Raw genomic sequence first — 24,739 nt, 5'->3', positions numbered from 1 at the left:
ATTTTAAAATAAAATCGAAATCTTTAAAAATATCTTATAGTGGTACGGAGGCAGTATATATTTATTGATCGAAAAAACAATTCACTTCGTTAGCTTGTTCTGATGTATATCTACAGTTGTTTGTTGCTTTGTGGTGTGTTATGGTTGTTTTGCACTGTGTTTACCCTTTAATGATTTGAAACTCTTTCCACATGTTTTACACTACTCCACAATATTTTTAACACTAATCAAAAGTTATATAGTAATTTTGTTATCCCCAGCAATTATATAGATCTATAGCGCATACTGGAAGTTGTATTTGGCTCTAAGAAATATCTAAAGAATCCTTTTAGGAATGATGGCAACTCTGAACATATTTTCAACGGAAAACGGTCCACACGCACAACTTCCTACGGTGGAGCAACTACTATATGCTGTCGCATTTAGGATATTATCGAATATTAATATTCATAATCTATATTCGATATATATACATACATATCATTTAAAATAAATATCTGAAAGCTCACAACTAGATTCAACATACCGCATGTTATGAATTAGACAAAGGGGATCACATAGTGCTTCTTACAACATTTTTTCTCAGTTTTACAAAATATATAGAAAATGGATTACGTCTATGCGACATGAATGGATCAAACAATTAAGTGGAGTAAACAGGTTGGCAAATCCGCACCGGTACAGAGAATAATCAAATCCATATAATTTTCTCACAAAGCATGCATTATGAAAAACTACTGACAGATCTTATGTTCTTCCTTTGACCGAGAAGCGTATCAACCGCTAGTGCAGAGATGGGCTTAGTGGGCTGAACTTCGCAATGTATACTTGGTCAAGATGTCATCTTTGAACACTCTGCATCAGCTAGAGTCTTTGAAGCACTTAGGCTAATATGTGAAAGTTTGATACGTAAATAGTTAATTTCTTTTTGAACATGACGTAAATAGTTATTTTCCCCTAAAACATTTTTAAACATAATAAAATATAGAGATTGATAATATATAAAACTTTATACTAAACCGATGATTCTCATTCCTTGTTTTACACAAGCCTCAATTGATTATGAGAGATTACAAAGAAGGAGGAGGGAGGAGCCAGCTGGATCCTTGGATGTAGCCAAGCGAGATGAAAGAGTTAGCTTCTATGTTGTCAATGTCCTGTGTATACTTAACTCTCTTCTCCTTCCGCGATCCTGGTCCTGAGCACTTATACTCTCCGTAGAACACCGTCCTGCTCATCCATCCGTGTGAATTTACATATAAAAATATTTGTTAATGACGTTTTGTTAGTGAATCATCATATAACATTAGAATGGTTTTTGATTACATACTTGTCACGCTCGGTTCGGGTGTTTTCATGCCATCCAGACGGGTTTACGACACTTGACATGTCAGTGTATGCGTAGACGACCTTGGGGTGGCTCATCCATGCTCGACCCAAGTAAATCCCAGTTCCAGTCCCTGTAACCTTGCAGTGCACGAATGAATACCCGCTTTTCTCTTCCTTGCTTTTCCCAGCATGAGCTGTGATAACTCTGAGTCCATCTCCCACAACGTTTAGTTGTGTACTCTTTTCATGCATGAACCAAAAGGAGGATTTTAATTAGTTAGAAATCATCACGAAAACATGTCTTACGAATGTTAGGTCTTAGGTACGTACGAGGTATAAAGAGCGTCCACTTCCAAAGATGAAATCAAATGTCCCTTCGATGTAACAGTCTTTGAAGAAATGGTTTCCAGTGTCATCACAAATCGTGTCTTGATAACCATAGAATTTACAGTTATAGAAAGCTGCTTTGTTGCCAGAGATTCTCATAGATAAAGCTTGTGCTCCTTTCCTTTTTCCATCCGGCATTGGAGCAGAATTCTATCAATTTTTTAAAATGTTATTTATATAGACATCTGTTTTGTTACCAGTTACAGTGATGAATCTTAATTAGGGTTTATTACATAGGCTACCTAAATTCATAATTTCATATCACTAAGACAATAAGTTTTTAAGATGAAAAATATATATACCTTGACAATGATGTTGATGGCCATGAAGTAGTCGGACAAGACAATGAGAGTTGCGCTATCAACTGTTCCGTATTCGGCTGCCGTACCATCGAATGTCAACACGGGCATTGCATTTGGATCACCGTACAATGTGATGAAAGGCTTGTTTCTATCAATCGTAACCTTCTCTTTGTATTCACCGTGACCTAACTTGATGATCACGCGTTCCTTGTTCCCTACGGCTACACTATTTATCGCCTCGGTCAATGTCTTGAAATCGCCTCTTCCATTTTGTTTCACCTGCATTTATAGATACACCAAAAACAATTCGCATATGAATATAACCAACTTTAATTATTATCATGCACTATTTTGGCAGTCTAGTTGACTTTGTAGCATTAATGACCGATTTAGATACAATTTATTTAGAAAACACTAATACTATTTGAATGTAATAATCTGAACATTGTTATGCCTTAATAACACGTGGGGTAGCCTCAGCAGCCAACAGAGCTGGATCTAACGTGTCTTTTCTACTAGCCAACGAAGGGACGTTGGTGTTGAACCACTGCCCGATTTGGTTTTTGTTCTGAGGAATTGGTGTAGCATCGTTACCACAAACCACGGGCCATGTAATCACAGCAAGCGAGATTGTTAGTATTAAGGACACACAATTGTATCCCATTTCTTACTACTTTTTTGTAGAATAAAGATGAATAATTTTTGTTCTTTTCTGATGGTGGTATATGTATACCTTGGCCAAAAGTTAAAGAACACTCGAGCCATTCATTTTTTACCCTAATTTTGTTTCTGTTTTTGCAGCTCTTTATTCGTTTTTTATCCCTAACTATATATATGCATTTTTTAGTTCTTCGACTTAACTAAATTAGTTAAGGTGTAAAACCCGTTTGTTTTGTTTTCGGAACAAATTGATCAGCTAATAAGTACTAAAACCAAACATAACGGTAATATATGCCAATGATTGATTAGTTGGATTCACATATATAACACCAAGATTGATGTGATGACACAGTTTGAATGTCAGAAAAGACATCAACTAATTTGCATATACTCAGCCCGACAATGTAAATTGGCATAAGCAAATATTTCATGTTCATATTAATTTGTAATACATAGAGAGTATGTAACAACGAATAATTATGGGACATCTCAACATAGGCTGAAGCTTCTATGTAAAAAACGTGTACAGCTAATAGTATATACAAATTGCATGAGAAGTATTAGGAAGTTGGTTGCGTGCGCCCGAAGACACATCTTTGACTCAAAAAAATAGAAACCCTAACTTGAAAAATCAGGCTTCATCAAGACAAGGAAATGAAGGCTTGAGCAGATTTAGCGACTTTGATGAAGACATCTTCGAGAGTTGTGTCGGCAAGTCCCCAAGCAAAGACTGTGAAGTTGGATTTAGCCTTTTCTACAGCCCTAAACACCTCAGCAATCCTAACTTCGTTCTTTGGGAGCTCGAACTTCTGTGTACCAGCGAGATGATATACTTTCTTGGCGTTGGGAGACACAGTTGATACCAATCTCTCAACATCTTCCTCATGTTCTGAAGATGTTGTCATCGTGAACACATACGATCCACCGTATCTGCTCTTTAGTTCCTTGGAGTTTCCTATGCATTGCAAGGCCCCGTCTACGAATATTCCCAATCGATCGCATAGAAACTCTGCTTCTTCCATCGAGTGAGCTGAAAACGTAGTCTTAACGTTAAGATTAAGTCTATTTAAGAAGAACACTTAAGCACATCCCATATATAATCTAAGAAAATAATATATGTATGTATATACTTGTGAGGATAATTGCTGTGTTTTGTTTTGCACGCTGAATCACATCCCATAAGTTCTTCCTCGAGGCTGGATCAAGTCCTGTGCTTGGCTCATCCAAATAAACTACCTAATAATTAAGAGAATGATTAATCACACCTTAGGCTTGTTAATAACCAAATTGCTTGAAAACACGACACAAGCAACAAGAATGCATGTACCTTGGGGTTCCCAATAAGTGATATAGCGACACTAAGCCGCCTTTTCATACCTCCACTGTAATTTCCAGCAGGTTTGTCGCCAACTCCTCCGTCGAAAAGGCTTACACTCTTTAGAGATTCTTCCACGGCCTTGAAATGATTATGTATCAATGAATTAACAATATTGTCTTCTTCTGGAATTATATATAACACGAAACTAAACTAAGACAGCAAGGTGTGGCAGATATATATATACATGCGTTAGAGCAGAGCCCTTAAAGTTCTTGAGTCGCCCGTAGAAGAGAAGATGTTCTCTCCCTGTTAGTGTCTCCCAAAGCAAGCTACAACCAAGAGAATGCCACAAAACCGAAATTGTTCTCTAAACTGTTTCTTATTTGCTTGGTAAAGAAGGAACATGCAGAAGAATTGTAAGTGTGTGTTTACTCGTGTTGTGGGCAAACGCCCATGCTAGTGTATACTTTGTTCATATCCTTGCATATGTCCAAACCCTGAACCAATGCTGTTCCAGATGAAGGTTTGAGTAGCCCTGTCATCTATGGAAACAACAAAAAATACAGTAAAAGATTACAAAATTTGACACACTATAACGTTTATTTGTGAAACTGTTTTGTCGAAACTGACCATACTGATGAAGGATGTTTTTCCAGCGCCATTAGGTCCAAGCATGCCGAAGCATTCTCCTGAAGGAACGTCGAGATATAACCCTCTTACTGCCATTTTTGGAGGGTTACCATCTCTACCTGGATACACTTTTTTCAAGTTGTCACACAAGATGGCGTGCCCTGCGCTACCTTCATTTCTCAATTGTTGCACCTTTTCCCTCTGTTTATTATCTCATTTAATGTTAACATCAGAGAACACATGGAAAGCCCAAAAATATGACTTGTTAAACATACCTCCTGACTGACATCTATTTTCCCCATGTCTATGGAGACTTTTTTAGAATCCATCCTCTGCACGGTAGGCTTACTTGGTATAGAAGAAGACTTCTTGGAAGGGTTCAAGAAAAAGAAAGGGTGCTTCCCAGATGAGAAAACTTGATCAATATAGAAGGCTATGATGAGAGCCAGAAACCACTCTATCGACATGATGCATAAAACTTCACCCATTCCACTATCACTGATATCTTGCCACTTCATCCCACTTCCCCTGGAGGCATATTGTGAGAACTCATACAACCCCCGGTATAGAGAAAACCCAGGATACAATTCCAAGGCAACAATCCATTCCTCTGTAAGGCATATAGATATTATATACCAAAAAATAAGAAAGTAAGTGATAAAAACGAGCATATTAATTTTTTTTTTTTTGTTAAGGTTACCCGGAAATGACTGAGTTTCAAGCATCTTTTGGAAGAGAAAGCTTCCCAAGAGCCCACTACCGTACACAATTATGTAAGCAACGACTACAATTAATCCATAAAAACAAAGAGACCATTCAATTTTGAACATTGGCATGTTCTTGATGAGAAAAATAATATGTTATTATTACCTGTAACAGTCTTAACCTTTGAGAATATTGAAGAAACAAGAAAGGAAAGAGCGATTTGTAGATTCAAGTAGATAAAATAGAAAACGAACTGGATGCTATAGGTATTGAGCCGAAAGTACTTGAGTCCTATTACTGATCCGAAGATCACCAAAGAAGCAACATACAACACGGATATAGTTAGAAAATAGGCATATGAAATCAACCAATACGGACCATCGCTTAAGCCATGCATTTTCATTATAATTCTTAGACGTTCTTGTTTCTCATACACCAATGATGTCAAGATCACCTGCAAGATTTATAGCTAGTCATTTACATACAAAGGAATAATTAAAAACATTCAAGTCTCTGGTAGGAGAGAACTTACAGGGAACAAAAGAAGAACAACCCAAGTGAAGAAAAGTGGACCAAGCAAGGACGCTATGTCAGTGTTCAATATAGTTGCGTGTTTAGGAACTTCTTTGACAAACTCAAATAATATCCTTATCCCGGGGCCTTTCAGAAACTTTAGATAAGCATTTGATATCTGCAGAGGCATATGTTAACAATGAGAGAAACACGATTGTAAGTGGATGCATATGTCTTGAGAGTACAATATATTGTACCAGATTGATAGATCGGGGAACTCGGACCAGCTTCACAGGCCCAATTGAAAACTCGTCTTTGTAGGTTGAGTTATACCAGATGGTCACATTGAAGTTCCTCTTATCCGTACTCATGAGATCGTATGCTAATGCATAGAAAAGTTGAGGTGGATCCTAAGTATACGCGATGAAGATAGTACATAAAATGTAATATATGGAAGAAAAATTCGAAACCTGCAGCGATCTCATTTGTAATTCCAGCAGGGTTTCCCCTATAACTACCCTTGAAAAGCTCATTATTGACATCTGCAGAGTTATTTCTCCAGAGACACAACCCTTGAACACACTTCACCTCTGGGGGGATATTTAGGACACGAACCAATTCAGGTTAGTTTATCATCTCTCAAGTCAAACTTTCCCTTTGAACATCAGTTACATCACAAGCAAGAGGTAAAAGAAATACCTGTCTGGATTTTTTCAAGAGAGAGTGGCCATGTAGAGTTTGCATTGCAAAGAGGTTGGATACTGTAGATAGGGAGACCTGAGGCAAGCCCTGGATCTGCGTAATTGTTTTTATCTGCTGCGATTGTTGTGCCCTGAAAAAAAGGAGATGGAATGAATGTAGACTCTTGCACTCAAATTCAGACATATATATCCAGAGGTGGTCATGAGCATTAGCCAGATTAAACATTCACCTATGGCCTCCAAAATATTAATGGTTAATATGTATATATAATTAGGCCTCCAAATGATTAAAAGAAAAATGGTTTAGTAATTGTTTCAGACTCCATAAATCTCAGAGATGGCCATAGCAGCCTCAAAAAGAAAGACATACCAAGACATTATTGGCTAAAGTAGGCAAGAGGTCGGAGGAATTAACCGCGAAAGAGGTAGAAAATATATTCGCGGATAAAGCTGAAAGAGAACACGCTTGGGTAAGTTTCGCATGCAACAAGGAGAAATAAAAGTTACTTATCAAACAAGGAAGAGAAGTATATACATTTACCAAGGGGCTGTTTGTCACCAGTCATAAGTATAGTTACCGGACAAGATCCTCCCATTGTTCCTCTACATGACTTGTCAGGGAGGTCTTTGTAGGGAAGAAAATCGGTTTTAACAGAACGGAGTTCATGTTGTGGAATCTGCAACATGGGAGGCAACATTGGAGGGTTTGGGATGGGACACTTACCACCAGATAAATTAGGGTTACTTTTACAGTCACCAGCCATATCAGAGACACTCTTCATGAGCGCATCCATCACATGCTGAATCGCTAGGAGAATTAAGCAGAGGAAGAGTGGAACTAGGATGAGCCTAACATTCGTCCATATATGTTTCCTCTGCAGTTCAATTTCCATGAGTTTAATAAAAAAGATAGTTTTACATAACAATTAGGGGATAATAACCAGGGTAGTCCTGCACATACGTTTCCAAATTTGTGAAAAAAAGAAGAACTAATACTAATTACCTATAACCTTTAAAAATTTCAGGACCGCCTAATAATTATCAGAGAAAACCGACCTGGTACGTTAAGTTTTTCCTGAGTAACGCATTTGCCTGCGTCCCAAAACTTGCGGGACTAGGATCAGCCATCAATGAAGAAAGAAAAAACGTGGGAGAATAGTCAAACCCTTAAAAATTGAAGATGAAAGATCACAATATATAATCAATTATAAGGAAAAAAATAAACAAATAGAACTGCCCAAAATAGGTCATATGTGAAATAAACATAGTTTAACGTGGACCTTAAAAATTGGAAAGAAAAGATCGCATGTCCGTAAACCTTTTTTTTAGATGTTACCTTACGTATTCTTAGATATAGAATAGGTATAGAATTAACAGAAGAGAAAACGTTTCTCATATTATGTTTTTTGAAAACTAACCAAAAAAAATCTTGATAATGGTTTTGCAACAAGGTTTACCGCTTCTGTATCAGCAGTTCACGGCGTTGTTTAAGAAGAACCTGCTGCTATCATGGAGGAACATGAGATCTACGTGTCTTCAGCTTTTCTCATCATTCTTCTTCATCCTTGTCATATTCTGTATCGAGGAAGCTATGAAGGCGAGCGAAGCATCCTCAAGTGCCTACAAGAACGTAACCGATCCCACGCTTCTGTTTTCGCCGCCTATTCTTCCTTGTGAGGATAAGTTCTTCGTGAAGCTTCCTTGCTACGACTTCTTATGGAGTGGTAACGATAGCCGTCGTGTGACTGACATCGTCTCTGCAATCATGGCTAACAATCCGGGGAGACCAATTCCGACCAACAAGGTTAGGTTCTTATTATGTTTGGTTATTTTTAGTTTTAACTTAATAAAGGTGCTGAAATGTTTCTCTTGTGTATGTGTGTGTGTGTGTTTTTCTCAGGTTCAATCATTCAAAGCACCTGAGGAGGTCGATGCATGGTTTATGTCACATCCTTTGCAAGTCCCAGGAGCTTTGCATTTTGTGGAAAGGAATGCTACAATAATCAGCTATGGAGTTCAGACAAATTCCTCATCGGAGAAAAAACGTGGTCGTGTTGAAGATCCAACTTTTAAGTTCCTTGTTCCTCTTCAAATAGCTGCAGAGCGTGAGATTGCGAGGTCTTTAATTGGAGGTACCATCTTGAAATCTTTGAGCTTAGAGACAAAGTATCATATTGAAAATTGAAAAACTCATAACTAGTACTAATAAGTTGAAATGTCTACAAATTCACTTATCATCAATTAGTTTTTAATTACTTTTTAGTTGGAAATCCATAAATGTACATGTCTTCTTTTTGACTTTTTTTTTTTTGTATTTTCACTATTTCAGATCCAAAGTTTGGCTGGGGTTTTGGATTTAAAGAATTTGCACGGCCAGCTATTATAGCTGAAGCTATCTCTGCACTCAAAGTAATGGGACCAATCTTTTTTCTTGCCTTCTCCATGTTTGGCTTTGTTCTCCAGCTCGGTTCTCTTGTTACGGAGAAAGAGCTAAAACTTCGTCAGGCCATGACAATGATGGGAGTTTTTGATACAGCTTATTGGTTATCATGGCTCACATGGGAAGGACTCCTTACATTTGTATCATCACTCTTCTTAGTCCTCTTTGGAATGATGTTCCGATTCGCCTTTTTCTTGAAAAACAGTTTTTTTGTTGTCTTCCTACTTTTCTTACTTTTTCAGTTTAATATGGTAATTAAAGATCCTCATCATTCTTAATTATTTTCCATTGATTATTTCTGGGTTATCACTTAAAACTTATCTATCCTTTGTGTTACTAGATTGGCCTAGCGTTCGTGCTATCATCTTTCATTAGCAAATCATCTTCAGCTACAACAGTTGGTTTCCTTGTGTTTCTCATTGGCTTTATCACACAGGTTTGATTCTCTTAGCTTTAACCTAGTTCCTCAAATCGTGTACGACTTCTTCTTACTAGTTACCATTTCTAAATGCTCAGATTGTATCAGCTACTGGATTCCCTTACTCCAACGCTTATCCTGCTTCTCGCCGGGCGATTTGGTCACTCTTCCCACCCAACACTTTTTCTGCGGGACTTAAGCTTCTTCTTGATGCAACTTCAACTCCAGCAAGTTCTGGAATTAGCTGGAGTGAAAGAGCTGTATGCGAAGGGGGCATGTCAACTTGTGTACTTTCAATTGTATGTGGACGGACATTCATTAAATACTTTCTTAACTCTTTTTTTTTCTCAAACCACTACTTGAAAATCTTTTTGTAGGATATTATCTACCAGTGGCAAGTTGGGACATTCCTTTTCTGGTTTGTTCTCGCCATCTACTTTGACAATATCATTCCCAACGCGTCCGGTGTAAGAAAACCCATCTTCTATTTTTTAACACCTGGTTACTGGACTGGTAAAGGAGGCAATAAAGTGGAAGGTATTGTCTCCTCATAGGTCTCCTGAGCAGTCGTTTACTTTGTTGGAAAATATAAACCCCAATCATGCTCCTATATACACTTTACAGAAGGCAGCATTTTTAGCTGTATTGGTTCAGTTCCACCCGTTGAGCATGTAGCGCCAGAGGACGAGGATGTGCTTGAAGAGGAGACACTAGTTAAGCAACAAGCAATGGATGGAATAGTCGATCCTAGCATTGCAGTTCAGATTCATGGTCTTGCTAAGACATATCCAGGAACTACAAAACTTGGTTGTTGTAAATGCACCAAAACATCTCCTTTTCATGCTGTAAAGGTAATCGTTCTTGTTGACAAAGTTAGTGGGTTTTATATTATATGTCATGACTATTGCACAAAGCCTAATATGATCATTGTCCCTTATCGTTTCTTACATGAAAATGTAATTTACAGCAACTTACATGAAAATGTAATTTACAGCAACAGTTCCATTCGTTTTTTTTTGGCTAAAATAGATCATGGAATATGTTTAGGGTTTATGGATGAATATAGCCAAAGACCAGTTGTTTTGTCTTCTTGGACCCAATGGTGCAGGGAAGACAACTTCTATCAGCTGTTTGACTGGCATAAATCCAATTACTGGTGGGGATGGTAAGGATCTGCATGACAAGAAGCTAGTTTCCAAAACTTATTTTAACCATTCTAATAATTAACAAAGATCAATTTGATTTGAATTAAAACAGCTCTTATATATGGAGATTCCGTAAGAAGCTCTGTTGGTATGTCGAACATTCGTAAAATGATAGGAGTGTGTCCTCAGGTAGATAAGTTTCAGTTTACTTAATTAATAACAACGGAGCTTCTTCGACAATAGTGTAATTGTTCAGCGTAAATGTGTTTCATGTCTTTTTTCTTACAGTTTGATATCCTTTGGGATGCTTTATCAAGTGAAGAACACCTCCACCTCTTTGCTAGCATCAAAGGGTTGCCGCCTGCATCTATCAACTCGGTACTATGTCACCTGAATATCATCTCAAAATGTTGCTGGGATGTCTAGTGATTGAATTGAAAATTTATGCACACTTCTTTACATGTCTTTTACTAACTTGTTTTTTTACAGACCGCTGAGAAGTTACTGGCCGATGTAAAACTGACAGGAGCGGCCAAAGTTAGAGCAGGAAGCTACAGTGGTGGGATGAAGCGCCGACTCAGTGTTGCAGTTGCACTCATTGGTGATCCCAAGCTGGTCTTCCTAGATGAACCGGCATGTCACATGCTAACTCCTCTTTTAATGTGTTTATTAATTATCTATACATACAAATTGATTTAAGATGGTGTACTTATATACGGATTGTAGACAACTGGCATGGACCCTATCACGAGGAGACATGTGTGGGACATTATACAAGATTCAAAGAAAGGCCGTGCCATCATACTGACCACGCATTCCATGGAAGAAGCTGATATTTTAAGCGACCGAATAGGGATCATGGCTAAGGGCAGGCTCCGCTGCATTGGTACCTCAATCAGGTTAAAATCTCGCTTCGGAACTGGTTTTGTTGCTACCGTTAGCTTCATTGAAAGCAAAAAGGACAATAGCAATGCTTCTGGAGATTTGCATGAGCCAGTGAAGAGATTCTTTAACGAGGCACGCATACACACTCAAACGTTTTTTAATATGGCCGATTTGACCTAAATAAGATTTATTTTTGACCTAAAGAAGAATGATTATATGCAGCATTTGAAAGTTGAGCCAGCAGATGAAAACAAGGCTTTCATGACTTTTGTTATCCCCCACGACAAAGAGAAACTTCTTACGGTAAGGATGTATCAGAAAAAAAGCTCTAATATATGATATCATCGTCTTCATCTACCTATGATATTCATCATCCTTTTCTCCACAAATAGGGGTTTTTCGAGGAGCTAGAAAACAGAGAATCTGAGTTTGGAATCTCAGACATACAGCTCGGGCTTGCAACTCTTGAAGAAGTGTTTCTGAACATAGCTAGACGAGCTGAACTGGAAAGTGCAACCGTTGAAGGAACCATGGTTACTCTCGAGTTAGAATCTGGCATCTCACTAGAGGTATATCCAACTACACATGTATATTATATACTACATTTTATTAGTTCAAAATGAAAAATAGTTGAGGAATGCTAATAAGTTATATGGTCAATGTACAGATACCCGTGGGAGCCAGATTTGTTGGGATCCCTGACACAGAAAACGCAGAGAATCCAAGTGGAGTAATGGTTGAAGTCTACTGGCAACAAGACGGGTCAGGATCGATGTGCATCACAGGGCATTCATCGGAGATGCGGGTTCCACATAATGTTCAGCTAACACATCCACCATCACCAAATGCATTAGGACATAAAGGGCTACGACAAGCGGTTCGGGGTATTGTTATCGATTTATGAATCTAACAAGTTAATGTTCACTTTTACTGGAATGTGACCAAAGATTGGAACAACAGTTTACACTGAGTTTTGTGTTAATGTTTTTTTTTTTTTTTTTTTTTGTCAACTGAATGATTTCATTAATCTAATGTTTTATGTACGCACATGTTCGTTATTTGGTTATTTGAATAATGTAACAAAATAAAACAGAAGTCAACTGACAATTCTGTATCATTCAAAATTTTGAATAATTTATTTTATTAAAATAGAAACATAATCTATTGATAAATGTTACTTTTATTATGTATTTTATTTATTTAAGGGATTATTATATCAAATTAAATTAATATTAAACATAAATATGATTACAAAAAAATCAAATATAAAAATTAAACTTTTTCATAAAACAATAAACAAAAAATATACCCAATCTTTTAACTGATGGATTAGCATCTAATTTATTTAATTAATTGTTTTGAAAGCAAACGTGTTTTTTGTGGCATCAAACATCTATTCTATTACTCAATCTTGAAAACAAACGTGTTTTAAGTTATCTTTTTTTTTTGTCACTGAAAGGCTTTCATTAAAGATAAAAGAAAATAAAGAATGAGCCTGTAAAGGCCCAAACCCATTAAGTTTGTTACAGAGTAGACGAAAATCGAAGGGTCTCTTTTGCTAGGGCGTCTGCCTTAGCATTGAGAGTACGAGAGAAAAACGAAAAGGAGATTGATGCAAACTCAGTAGAGATCGAACAAATGTCTTTCACAATGCCGATGACTTCCTTAGCCTGAGTGATGCCGGAGATTGCTCGAATGAGCGTTTGATTGTCGGAGAACACATCCAGAGAAGTGAACTCCAGGGATATCGCCATGCAGAGCGCTGATCTGATGGCGGATGCTTCTGCTATCAACGGTGATCCGATCGGTCTTTCCACCACCGATCCATTGATGGGGGTTCTGATTCCTGCGCCGGTGAAAATCCAAGCAAGACCCGCTGTTAAACTGTCCTTGTTCCAAGCCGCATCCGTCGTGCAAACCACTCGATTTCCTTCTGCGATTGGGAGGCTTGTCTGTTCTCGCGATCTATTAAGCAGGTCCTTTGGTAAGTTGTTCTTCTCTGTACCTTGTGCTTGTGAAATAGACCACTCTCTGGCTAACTTGATGCCTCTTAATACTGTTTCTCCGGTGGATTCGAGGCGTCCTTCGAAGATAAGGGAATTGCGAGCCTTCCAGAGCGACCAAACTATCCATGGGAGGATGTTGAGAGTGATACCTGAGGGAGGAAGGCAGACTACCTTCCTGAACTTTACCACCACATCCTCAAATTTGTCGCTGGCAGCTAGGTGAACTGCTTTGTTTATAGGAACGACTTCCCAAACTTGTCTTGCATACGGGCATGTGAAGAAATAGTGGACCTCAGTCTCTATTTCATTACATCTCACACAGGCTATTGCTGACACAACTCCTCTTTTTTGTAGGTTTGCTCCAAGCGGAATAGCTTTTCGTAGTATGGACCAGAGGAACGTCTTCATTTTTGGTGAGAATTTCCCTGCCCAAACGTCTCTGATCCAACTGAAGTCTCCTTCTAATCTTGTGTGTTCTGTTTGCTGCAGGAAGTCACAAGCCGCAAAGTAACCTGACTTTGTGGTATAGATGCCTGACATAGTGGGATGCCAAATAAAGGAGTCCTCCGCTCCTGTAGTGCTTGGTTTTATGCATTGTATCTGGGTTGCCAAATCAGGTAATAACTCGTCGATCCTCTGCTTATTCCACTTTAAGTCTGAAGTTAATAAATCTGCCACTGTTAGATCTATTGCCGCTTCGTTGATAGGTCCCATAGGCTTTAGCACTTTGTCCATTGAGATCCAGGAATCCTTCCAGACTCGTGTAGTTTGCCCGTTACCTATAGAGTTTCCTAGGTTCTCTCTTAGGAGATCTCTCCCATGGAGTATGCTTCTCCATCCGTGGGAGCAGCTTTGCGATGCTTCAACCTCTAGAAAACCTTTGTTGTGGCAGTACTTCCCTTTTATAATTCGAGCAAAGAGACTCTCTGGTACAGTGATGATTCGCCATGCTAGCTTTGCTAGAAGAGCTTGGTTAAAGAGCTGAATATCTCTGAGACCGAGACCTCCTAGTGCCTTAGGTTTAGTTAGTTGATCCCAAGCAACCCAGCAGATCTTCTTTTCTCCTTCGACCTCATCCTACCAGATTCTTGTAAGGACTGATTGTATTCTTTTGCATAGACTTACAGGTAGCTGGAAACATGACATCGAGTACGTCGGTATAGCGCTAAGGACGGCCTTCAACATAGTGAGCTTTCCAGCTTTTGAAAGCCTCCTTGTCGACCAGCTTACTGCTTTCTGTCGGATCCTATCCACTATAGAGGTAAATAAATCCTTCTTCCTTCTCCCAAAATGTTCTGGTAGCCCAAGATACTTGCCTAAACCCCCTTCTTTTGTGATTCCCAGTTTTGATTGTGCGCTTTCCTTGACTGCAGGTGGAGTTTTACTTGAGAAAGTAATAGCCGATTTATTCTTGTTGATCATCTGTCCTGAAGCTTCCTCATACTCCTTCAGTATCATCAGCAGGGTTTCACAGCTTGTTTGGGATGCAAGACAGAAAAACATAGTGTCGTCTGCAAAAAGCAGATGGTTTATCCTTGGGCATCCTCGGGCTACTTGTACTCCTTGGAGTATACCTCTTCTACCTGCTTCTTTGCACAGCCCTGACAACACCTCGCTGCAGAGGATGAACACATAGGGGGATAACGGGTCGCCTTGCCTTATTCCTCTAGCAGGTAAAACATCCCCATACACTGCCTCATTTATAAGGTAGGAGTAGGAGACTGTAGATAGGCATTGCATAATCCAGCTGATTAGGGTAGCATGAAAACCTAGACGGGTCAACACATCTGATATGAATTGCCATTCGATTCTGTCATAGGATTTTGACATGTCCGTTTTTACTGCCATTGTGCACTTTACTTCCGCTTTAGATGTCTTTAGGAAGTGTAAAATCTCATGTGTGATGAGAATATTATCAGCTATTGCTCTCCCCGAGATGAACGCAGACTGGTTTTCTGAGATAATATCTCCAAGGACTGTCTTCAGTCTAATGGAGATAAGCTTGGAGATGATCTTGTAATAAATATTACATAGTGCAATCGGTCTGTATTCCTCTACTGTCTTAGCTCCTAGACATTTTGGAATTAACCTGACATGAGTCTTGTTAATTGACTGTGCGAGGTACCCTGATGTGAAGAAGCTTTGGATTTCCAAGACTACAGCCGGTCCAATCGTGTCCCAGTTTGCGTGATAGAAACTTGTCGGGAACCCATCTGGTCCTGGCGCTTTCTCTCCATGTATCGAGAAGGTAGCCTCTTTGATTTCCTTTGCTTACGGTATTGCGATTAACCTCTCATTCTGTTCCTGTGTGATACATGGTCTGATAGCTTTGGATACAGTCTGGTTCCCATGGTCCCCTGAGGATTTAAACAGCTCTTCATAGTAAGAGGAAACGATGTTTGCTATCTGCTCTTCCTCGTAGAAAGGTAACCCATCCTTATCTTCCAGCACTGAGAATCTGTTTCTTGTCTTTCTTCCTTGTGCAACCGCATGGAAGTAACCCGTGTTGGAATCTCCCAAACATAACCATAACTGCTTGCTTCTTTGCTTCCAGAAGTGTTCCTCTGCTTTGTAAATTTGGAGAAGTTCAGAGTTGAGCTTGAGGATTAGGGAGTCATCTGGCTGGAGGTCTGACAAGGCAGCATCGAGTCTTTTACGTGTGTCTTCCAATATCTTTTGACTGTTCTCGTAGAAAGTTTTACACCACTTACAGATCGCCTGACGACACAAAGATAGACGTTCCTCTACTGTCAGGTACTCGTTACTGCTCCACACTTCAGAGACTAACTTCTTTATCTCCAAGTTATCGTTTAAACGTCTATCAAATCTGAAGATCTTAGCACCCTTCTTCTTTGCAGTATCCAGGAAAGACAGAAGTGGTCTGTGGTCAGATCCTTTGTACTTCAGGTACTGGCTCCTACACGCCGGGAAGAGATCTGCCCAGTCGCTGTTGCTAAGTGCTCGGTCCAGCCTGCATAGAACCAGGTGTGTATGTCTCTTCCCCCTCCATGAAAGAAAACTTCCTGAATGCTTTAGATCAAATAGGTCGTTTTGTGATAAGAAAGAGCGAAAAGCTCCAAATGTTCCTTCAGCCCTGTCCGGTCCTCCACACTTTTCGCTGTTATCTATGATTTCGTTAAAATCTCCAGTGAGGAACCATGCTCCTCCATTTTCCGGTCGAAGATTAGATATAGTGTTCCACACTTGTAGTCGTTTAGAGCTATCTGGTTCTCCATACACAAACGTTGCGTGGAAAGAGATACCTTTGTAGACTATAGTAGTATCGATGAAGTTTTGTGATGTCTGATTAACAGTGAGATCTACATCTTTTTTCCAGGCAAGGAAGAGGCCCCCTCCTCCAGGGCTGTGTGGCTCAACAGCTATGTGATTGTAATCTTGGAACCAGTGCAGCTCCTTCAACACATAGTCTGTGGGATTTTTTGTTTCCATGAGGAAAGTTACATCAGGTGAGTTTTTCCTTTGTAACTCTTTTAGGCGTCGGACTGTAATGCGATTCCCTAACCCACAGCAGTTCCAGCTTAGAAAGCCTAAGGAACCCAGTTTGGACCTGACCGAAAATCCTGTTTCTTATTCGGTGCAGGTGTAGCTCTGGTAGTTGATGGGAGTGGAGCGCTCTCTGCAGCTTCTGTCGGCTCCTCTGGTTGTCTTGGTAAGGTTTGCTGAACTGTTCCCTCTCGAGTTCCTTGTTGACCTCTCCTTATTGCTGGAATTAATTGTATAGCAGGGTTCAAAACCGGGCCTGCAGCGTCCGAAGTCCTTCGGTTTGCTCTCTTTAGTTGACTTGGGTTCGTCGGGTCCTTTGAGGATTCCCCCACTATACGCTTTCCTCCATGAGCAGGTGATTTAAGTTATCTATAACTGCTTTTATCATATAATCTCCATAACTGCTTTTTATGTTACTATTATTTATACAATTTTCAACCTACATAAATAACCATAATCTTTAACCTTTTGAAACCATATAATTTTATTTTTTGATTAAAAATTATCGGTTTAGAAAACTGTTTTCAAATGATGTGTCAAATAAATATATTTGATTATTTGTTGGTTTCAATTCAACATACTACATTATTATATATATAAAGACAGATTTTTTTTTGTTTTTTTGTCAAGTAATTCTAATGCATAGAAAAGTTCCTCAAATCTGTCTTTATATGGTTAAAAGTTCCTCAAATTTGTCTTTATATAAAATTACCAGGTTTTTATTTGTGTTTGTTGATATATAAACTTTGCTGCAAAGTGTCAACCACATCTTTTTTTTCTTAAAAGACCATGGTTCATCATATTTTATATTAATTAAATTAAAAATTTGTCAAATTATTAACACATATATCTCAGTCTATTCCTTAATTTATTTTCTTCATGTTTGAAAGAATTTTCTTTTTAAATAGATATTTTCTTTGATGAGGAACAATTGACCAAAAAATCATATTATCTATTTATATAGTTCTTAAAATGAAAATTTGTCAATTATATTCCTCGGTACATATCTAACAAATTTAAATTTAAATATTAAAATAATGTTCTAAAAAACATGACTAAATTATCATAATAATAATAATAATTAATATTTCATTATTTTGTCGATCTTAAATTTTTATCAAAAACATATGACCATAATTTCCCACCTTAAATATCATTTCAAAATATTTTGGATATTATGAATTGCATGCAAACAAAATTATGTAGTTCTCGTATAAGGAACATTTTGTGTAAGCATGTTGATTGTTCATTTTAATTTGTAAGCATAGTATATCAATCTGGTCGTCCACCCAGGGGCGGACCCAGCATTAATTATTTATGGGTTCAATATAATGTGTTAAATAAAAAAATAGTGCCAATTGGTGTCGGGGGGGTGTTGAACCCGGGTTTCTGTGGGTTCATAGGGGAGAAATTCACCATCTCAGCTACAGATATCATATTGGTCTTTAGCTAAAATAATAGTTTATAACATTTTTGTGGTGTCAGATGACACCACTCCCTTCTTACTGGGTCCGCCTCTGCGTCCACCTAAATATAGTTTGAGGAAGAAAGTGTCCACAACCACAACTATAATAGTAAATCTAGATCATAGCAAATAGCCTTCGAAACTTTAGCAAATCTCTTTTACCATTCTTCCATGACCATAAATATATAGAAATCTATCGGACCATTTTTCGTTTTAATAGCTAAATTTAGACTTTATAAACATCTATATAATTCACTTCTCACAGAAAAGACAATCATCCAAAACAAAAAAAAACAAAAAAAAAGATAATAATCTCATCTTCATTTCTCTTCTTCAAAAATAAAAAATGGCAAAAAATTCATTAGCCATATATCTAATGTTACTAATTGCATTGAGCACTGTTTATGAAACACAGGGGACATTCTCATTACCTCTTTACTTGAAGAACTTTCCCAAAGTAGGCCAAGATTTTGAGTCTTTCGCTTACAAAGGTATGATGGATTTCATGGGTGACTTGGAAGGCAAATGTCCTCAGACCACAGAGTTTAAGGATTTTTTTGTAAAGCTGAAGGATTACATGGCATGTTACAGTTCAACATCACCCGGGTCAAAAGATCTCCAAGTTGAGCTGTCAATAAAATCTGAGACACTCTTCAGGGCTATGTCTGATTTTAGTGGAACTAAAGGCGGAACATCAGTAAGTTTCATTTAGACGTTAACACTAGTATAGTACAATAATAGTGCTGGTCTGACATTTAAAAAAAAATCATAATACCCTACGTTTAAATAAAAATTTATCTTTATACTTCATATAAAATTTTCGTAATTGTTTGCCTACAGTTAAAAATTGTTATATAAAATCTTTGATGTTCTAAACGGCCTTTAGACCGGTCCTGTCTACGCCTTCGGGCTGGTACGAGACAAAATTTTCTCAGTTTAACTGGAAATTGTGTTATTTTGTTTTTTTTTTTGTAACTGCGCTTTTGTATTAAATGCAATAGAAAGAAAAATGTTTCAAGCTCATTGGAAATTGTTTTGTTGTTACGTTCCTTTTTGACGATAGGAGGATACATGGACGCTAGTGGATGGCTTATTGTCAATGGGAAAGAGTTTGGTTGATATGAAGAAGAGTGGTTCTAAGGAAATAACTTTTGAACAAAGAAAAGAAATTATTCAATCCATGGTGAAATGGACTCGAGGAATCGGTCTATTCGTAAAGAAGGTCTCCGAGAATAAAGGAAAATCTATCGATTTATCATCATTTGGAATTGACTATGACACCAATGTGTCTTCTCCATCTGAGAGAGCTCTTTACGAAACACAAGGAACGTTCTCATTGCCCCACTACTTGAAGGATTTTCCAAAAATGAGCAAAGACTTTGAGCCTTTTGCTTACAAAGGTATGTCGGCTTTCTTGGGGGCTTTGGAGAGTAAGTGTCCTGCCACAGCAGAGTTCAAAGATCTCTTTGTAAAGGTAGCGGACTACATGGCCTGCTTCGAGTCGGGGATCAAGGTTGAGATGCCAGAAAAATCCGAGAAACTCTTTAGGGCTATTTCTGCATTGGATGGTACTAACGGTGGAGCATCGGTAAGTTATAGTCCGATATATTAACGTTCATATGGTACCCGGACATGTTCCTCGCGGTTTTATATTAAAGGTTGTGGTATTTTGTTTTCTTTTTGGCGATAGGTGGATACTTGGAGGATGGTCGACGGTATGTTGTCAATGGGAAAAATTGTGATTGAGATGAAGAAGAGTGCTTCAGAGGAGATAACTTTTGAACAAAGAAAGGAACTGATAGGGGGTATGGTGAAATGGGCTCGAGGTATCGGTCTACTTGTTAAGACAGCATCCGAGAAAAAAGGAAAATCTATTGATCTAGCATCTTTTGGAGTTGATTATAGCCCCCATGTTAGTTCTCCTTTCAAAGGAGCTAGCGGTGAGCTATAAAGATTTTCCCTGCAGTTGCAACTTTTAACTAATTCCAATAAGGGAACCCTTCCAATAATGTAAAAAAGTAAATTATTATTTCAACAAGAAATCTTTTATCAGTTGTAAAAGATTTAGCTATTGTAAATATCTATCTATTCTATTAAAATAAAAGTTTCAACTTCATTTCATGTGTGATTTTTAAGTTGGATCATCCTTAATTTTTTTAAGCTAAGTGTACTTTAATAAGGCTAATAATATATAGAATCTTTTAACTACTATAACCATTATATTTTTGATATCTTTTCATTTAAAATTTTATATATATATTCAAAATTTCGAAAAATCTGTTTAAAAAGATCTTACCAAGATCTTAATTTCAAAAGTTATATGTAAAAATTTAACTAATTTAGTAATTAGTTTTGAAATATTATTATACATTAATATATTAAGTTATCGTTTAAAACGAAAAATAAATACTCTATCATATTTTTATCTATTATATAATCACAATCAATCATATAAAATAAAATTATTATGTTGATCAAAATATTTTAACAATATCTTAATTTTCAAATGAATATTTTGGACATGAACCAATTCAGGTTAGTTTATCATCTCTCAAGTCAAACTTTCCCTTTGAACATCAGTTACATCACAAGCAAGAGGTAAAAGAAATACCTGTCTGGATTTTTTCAAGAGAGAGTGGCCATGTAGAGTTTGCATTGCAAAGAGGTTGGATACTGTAGATAGGGAGACCTGAGGCAAGCCCTGGATCTGCGTAATTGTTTTTATCTGCTGCGATTGTTGTGCCCTGAAAAAAAGGAGATGGAATGAATGTAGACTCTTGCACTCAAATTCAGACAAATATATCCAGAGGTGGTCATGAGCATTAGCCAGATTAAACATTCACCTATGGCCTCCAAAATATTAATGGTTAATATGTATATATAATTAGGCCTCCAAATAATTAAAAGAAAAATGGTTTAGTAATTGTTTCAGACTCCATAAATCTCAGGGATGGCCATAGTAGCCTCAAAAAGAAAGACATACCAAGACATTATTGGCTAAAGTAGGCAAGAGGTCGGAGGAATTAACCGCGAAAGAGGTAGCAAATATATTTGCGGATAAAGCTGAAAGAGAACATGCTTGGGTAAGTTTCGGATTCAACAAGGAGAAATAAAAATTACTTTTAAAACAAGGAAGAGAAGTATATACCTTTACCAAGGGGCTGTTTGTCACCAGTCATAAGTATAGTTACAGGACAAGATCCTCCCATTGTTCCTCTACATGACTTGTCAGGGAGGTCTTTGTAGGGAAGAAAATCGGTTTTAACAGAACGGAGTTCATGTTGTGGAATCTGCAACATGGGAGGCAACATTGGAGGGTTTGGGATGGGACACATACCACCAGATAAATTAGGGTTACTTTTACAGTCACCAGCCATATCAGAGACACTCTTCATGAGCGCATCCAGCACATGCTGAATCGCTAGGAGAATTAAGCAGAGGAAGAGTGTAACTAGGATGAGCCTAATATTCGTCCATATATGTTTCCTCTGCAGTTCAATTTCCATGAATTTAATAAAAAAGATAGTTTTACAGAACAATTAGGGGATAATAACCTGGTGTAGTTTTTGATGATGTCTGTTCATATTTACAGTCATCACAAGTCACACGCCAATCTGCTTTTCAACGTACGTGATCCACTTCCATATTTGTTTTCTTTGATTAAACCCAATCTGTAGCAAAAAGTTTTTAGTCAAAAGTGATTAAGACATAAATATTTCCAATAGGGAAAATGCAATAAATTTTAGGTTTAGAAAGGATGATCACAAACGTTCATGGATTTCTTAAAGAGTAGTAATTATTCCGAAAAAAAAAGTATGTCTTAGACCCTATCGATCCCTTCTCCTTAACCTTTATTATTGAGATTATAATTTGTAGTCCGAAAACAAAAGTTTCTATATATATAAGGAAATTAATATAGTATGACATTACACTTTAACTACTTTCGGAAGAAGGCATTTATGATAGATGTATAATAATATCATCAACTATTTAATTAATTTCAAACTCATAAAATTTTATAGATAAAATAAAATAGTATACGACAAGTTTTCTTTTAATATATATATATATATATATATATATATATATACACACACATACAACATGTTCAACTAGTATGAAATATCATGAACAACAATTAAGAAAGTGAATGGATTAATACAAGCAGCACGACAAGCAATATTTTTACTAAACATAATAACTTAGAACATATATCTAAAAGAAAAGTGGAAAAAACAGAAAAGAAAATATAAACCTCCATCATGTAATGTCTTAGTGGAACCAATAAACATCACATGTTTCATCTTTGGTAGGTACAAAATTTCGTCAATGAATCACTTCTAGAAGAAGTCTGAAACACGAAAATTGTCGTCGCTATTTCTGGGAATTCCTACTGGCATTCAACGATTTAATAGATTCATTGGCAATTCTTCTAGATATATTTTGAAATCATATTACTATGACAAAGAAACGAATAGAATAGTAAACGGGAGTTTCAGTTAAAAAAAAAAAAAGAATTGTAAACGGGAGTTTTTTTTTCTGTCACTGAGATTTCATTAGATCAACTAAGAAAAAGAAATGAGCACAAACTCAAATCATGATGTCCGTTACAAAGAGAAAAGATTTGGAGAGGCTTTTTTGCTAAATCATCAGCAACTAAATTGTCCGATCTGTAAACATGATAGAAAAAATTGGTGCAAAACTAAAAGAGATGATCGGATAATTCTGATGATTTATTTAGACTGGAGGTTGCCGGAAATAACTCTAATGAGCGTTAAAGTGTTGGAGAGAACCTTAAGTGTGGAAAACTCCAAAGTTAGCGCCATGCAAAGTGTCGATCGAATCGTGTTGGTTTCTGCAATAAGGTTTGAGCTGATGAAACTTACAACCATAGATCCATGAATTGGAGTCTCCAGATCTAGATCCGAGAAGACCCATCCCAATCCTGCTGTCAATTTATTTTTGTTCCATTCCTCGTTGGTCATATATGATACGAAACTGCTGTCTGTATGGCTTCTTGATGCTTGTCTGACCCGATCTTTATGGCGAGAAGGTACTATGTTTGCTTCGATGGCTTTTCCTTGTGATTGAGACCGGATTTGGGTTAGGTGAACCCCGTAAGCTGACACTGAAACTAAACTTTGGGCCAGGTGAACCCGGTAATCTGAATCCAGATGGTGGAATGCATCCGAACTGTAATGGTTGAGCGAACATGTAACCACAAACTATTCCACTACCAATGTATCAACATCAAAAGTCCAGTCCTCAAGATTTCGCAATGCTGTGTATTGGAGAGAGGGAGGCTTGAGAACAGCTAGTATACACAACAATACACTCCCATCCACACCAATATCTTGCAGAGAAGCAAGCAACGTCCTTATGGCTGAGTTTAACAAGTAACACTCTAGTTGATATTCCGATTCCTGAGCTTGTATAGCTGGAGGAGGGCTCGTCTCGGACAGACACCTTTCCGGTGAGGGACGGAGACATCAAAGAGCATATGTCCGTAGGGGTGAGAGAGACGTAGATCTGGTTGGTGAAACTGCGGAGATGACAGTTGCTCTGTCTCGTGAATAGATCTGTGATGTTGGGCGAGAGAGATCACCGAAACTTTAAACGCAAGCTCGAGGTGGTTGAGAAGCGGTGGATCAGCACTGGAGGGGCTTCGCAAGTAGATGATGGAGATTTGGATTGTGAAGGAGGGACTCTATCGGGTGGATCCGGAGGCTCCGGAGGTGGACGGGTGTAGAGAACGAGATTTATTTTTAAACTCATTATTTGATGTTAGTGCACATGTCAGACATAAATCTATTCTATTAAACCACAAGTATTACCAGTTTGATAAATGTTTGTCCAGTTTAAAATATAATTGTATATATAACTGCATAAATTAAAATATAACTGCATCCAAAATATATCAATATTATTAACATATAAATCAGTACGGTTATTATTTTTGATTTGTGATGAACACTCAAACTCTCCGAATTTAATCCATTCACAGAAACCTAGTTCTACTCTTGAAATCTCAATTGAACCTGCAAAGAGAAGTGTGTAAGCAGACAATGAGATTCATGGTGATTTACAACCGCTATCTTTCTCATTATCAGCCTCTAAATCGAAATCATCAAAAACTTTTTACTTTTTTTTTAGGTTTGTATAGGTTAAATCCGGTAATATATGTCAAATCGGCAAGGTTTAAACGTAAAAATCAACGAATACTCATAACAATCAATGGATTATATAATTGAAAAAAAACAATGGCGGCTGTAAAACTCTTCTCTGCGTAACCTAATTCGACTGAGGAAGAATATAAGTAAAATTACGTTAA

General features: G+C 37.5%; 5 protein-coding genes across 6 annotated transcripts; 2 read left to right on the top strand and 3 right to left on the bottom strand.

Moving 5' to 3' along the window:
- Positions 1 to 1,070: 1,070 nt before the first annotated feature.
- Positions 1,071 to 2,682, bottom strand: LOC108853301 (putative pectinesterase 63). The gene is made up of 5 exons (XM_018626726.1): positions 2,473 to 2,682; positions 2,019 to 2,297; positions 1,660 to 1,866; positions 1,331 to 1,569; positions 1,071 to 1,230 (listed from the first exon to the last, which is right to left on the bottom strand). The coding sequence occupies exons 1-5, from the start codon at positions 2,680 to 2,682 to the stop codon at positions 1,071 to 1,073; spliced, it is 1,095 nt and encodes a 364-aa protein (XP_018482228.1).
- Positions 2,683 to 3,089: 407 nt separating this feature from the next.
- Positions 3,090 to 7,710, bottom strand: LOC108848643 (ABC transporter A family member 12). The gene is made up of 16 exons (XM_057007001.1): positions 7,602 to 7,710; positions 7,081 to 7,420; positions 6,916 to 6,995; positions 6,544 to 6,676; positions 6,315 to 6,434; positions 6,102 to 6,226; positions 5,864 to 6,022; positions 5,497 to 5,785; positions 5,327 to 5,410; positions 4,902 to 5,236; positions 4,627 to 4,827; positions 4,429 to 4,538; positions 4,241 to 4,325; positions 4,006 to 4,134; positions 3,809 to 3,914; positions 3,090 to 3,708 (listed from the first exon to the last, which is right to left on the bottom strand). Exons 1-16 carry the CDS (start codon positions 7,671 to 7,673, stop codon positions 3,320 to 3,322), a joined length of 2,757 nt encoding a protein of 918 aa, XP_056862981.1. The 5' UTR covers positions 7,674 to 7,710; the 3' UTR covers positions 3,090 to 3,319.
- Positions 7,711 to 7,926: 216 nt separating this feature from the next.
- Positions 7,927 to 12,475, top strand: LOC108849879 (ABC transporter A family member 11). Its single transcript, XM_018623491.2, has 15 exons — positions 7,927 to 8,349; positions 8,446 to 8,677; positions 8,875 to 9,236; positions 9,326 to 9,421; positions 9,502 to 9,702; positions 9,781 to 9,940; positions 10,028 to 10,254; positions 10,451 to 10,568; positions 10,661 to 10,737; positions 10,837 to 10,926; positions 11,038 to 11,181; positions 11,275 to 11,565; positions 11,656 to 11,736; positions 11,826 to 12,002; positions 12,101 to 12,475. Exons 1-15 carry the CDS (start codon positions 7,981 to 7,983, stop codon positions 12,335 to 12,337), a joined length of 2,862 nt encoding a protein of 953 aa, XP_018478993.2. The 5' UTR covers positions 7,927 to 7,980; the 3' UTR covers positions 12,338 to 12,475.
- Positions 12,476 to 18,674: 6,199 nt separating this feature from the next.
- LOC108848644 (uncharacterized) lies at positions 18,675 to 20,524 on the top strand. Its single transcript, XM_018622063.2, has 3 exons — positions 18,675 to 19,105; positions 19,472 to 19,996; positions 20,099 to 20,524. Exons 1-3 carry the CDS (start codon positions 18,755 to 18,757, stop codon positions 20,357 to 20,359), a joined length of 1,137 nt encoding a protein of 378 aa, XP_018477565.1. The 5' UTR covers positions 18,675 to 18,754; the 3' UTR covers positions 20,360 to 20,524.
- A 331-nt stretch (positions 20,525 to 20,855) lies between these two features.
- Positions 20,856 to 24,219, bottom strand: LOC108848645 (ABC transporter A family member 12-like). Of its 2 annotated transcripts, none has more exons than XM_057007818.1 (5): positions 23,202 to 24,219; positions 21,963 to 22,079; positions 21,557 to 21,698; positions 21,392 to 21,471; positions 20,856 to 21,152 (listed from the first exon to the last, which is right to left on the bottom strand). In XM_057007818.1, the coding sequence occupies exons 2-5, from the start codon at positions 22,002 to 22,004 to the stop codon at positions 20,994 to 20,996; spliced, it is 423 nt and encodes a 140-aa protein (XP_056863798.1). In that variant the 5' UTR covers positions 22,005 to 22,079; positions 23,202 to 24,219; the 3' UTR covers positions 20,856 to 20,993. The 2 variants fall into 2 exon arrangements, with proteins under 2 accessions (XP_056863798.1, XP_056863797.1); XM_057007817.1 differs by having other exon boundaries at positions 21,557 to 21,896; positions 23,202 to 24,217.
- Between the last annotated feature and the right edge of the window lie 520 nt (positions 24,220 to 24,739).

This window comes from Raphanus sativus, chromosome 4 (genome assembly GCF_000801105.2).
Source record: "Raphanus sativus cultivar WK10039 chromosome 4, ASM80110v3, whole genome shotgun sequence".
NCBI lineage: Eukaryota > Viridiplantae > Streptophyta > Magnoliopsida > Brassicales > Brassicaceae > Raphanus > Raphanus sativus.
This window is presented reverse-complemented; position numbering and strand designations above follow the sequence as displayed.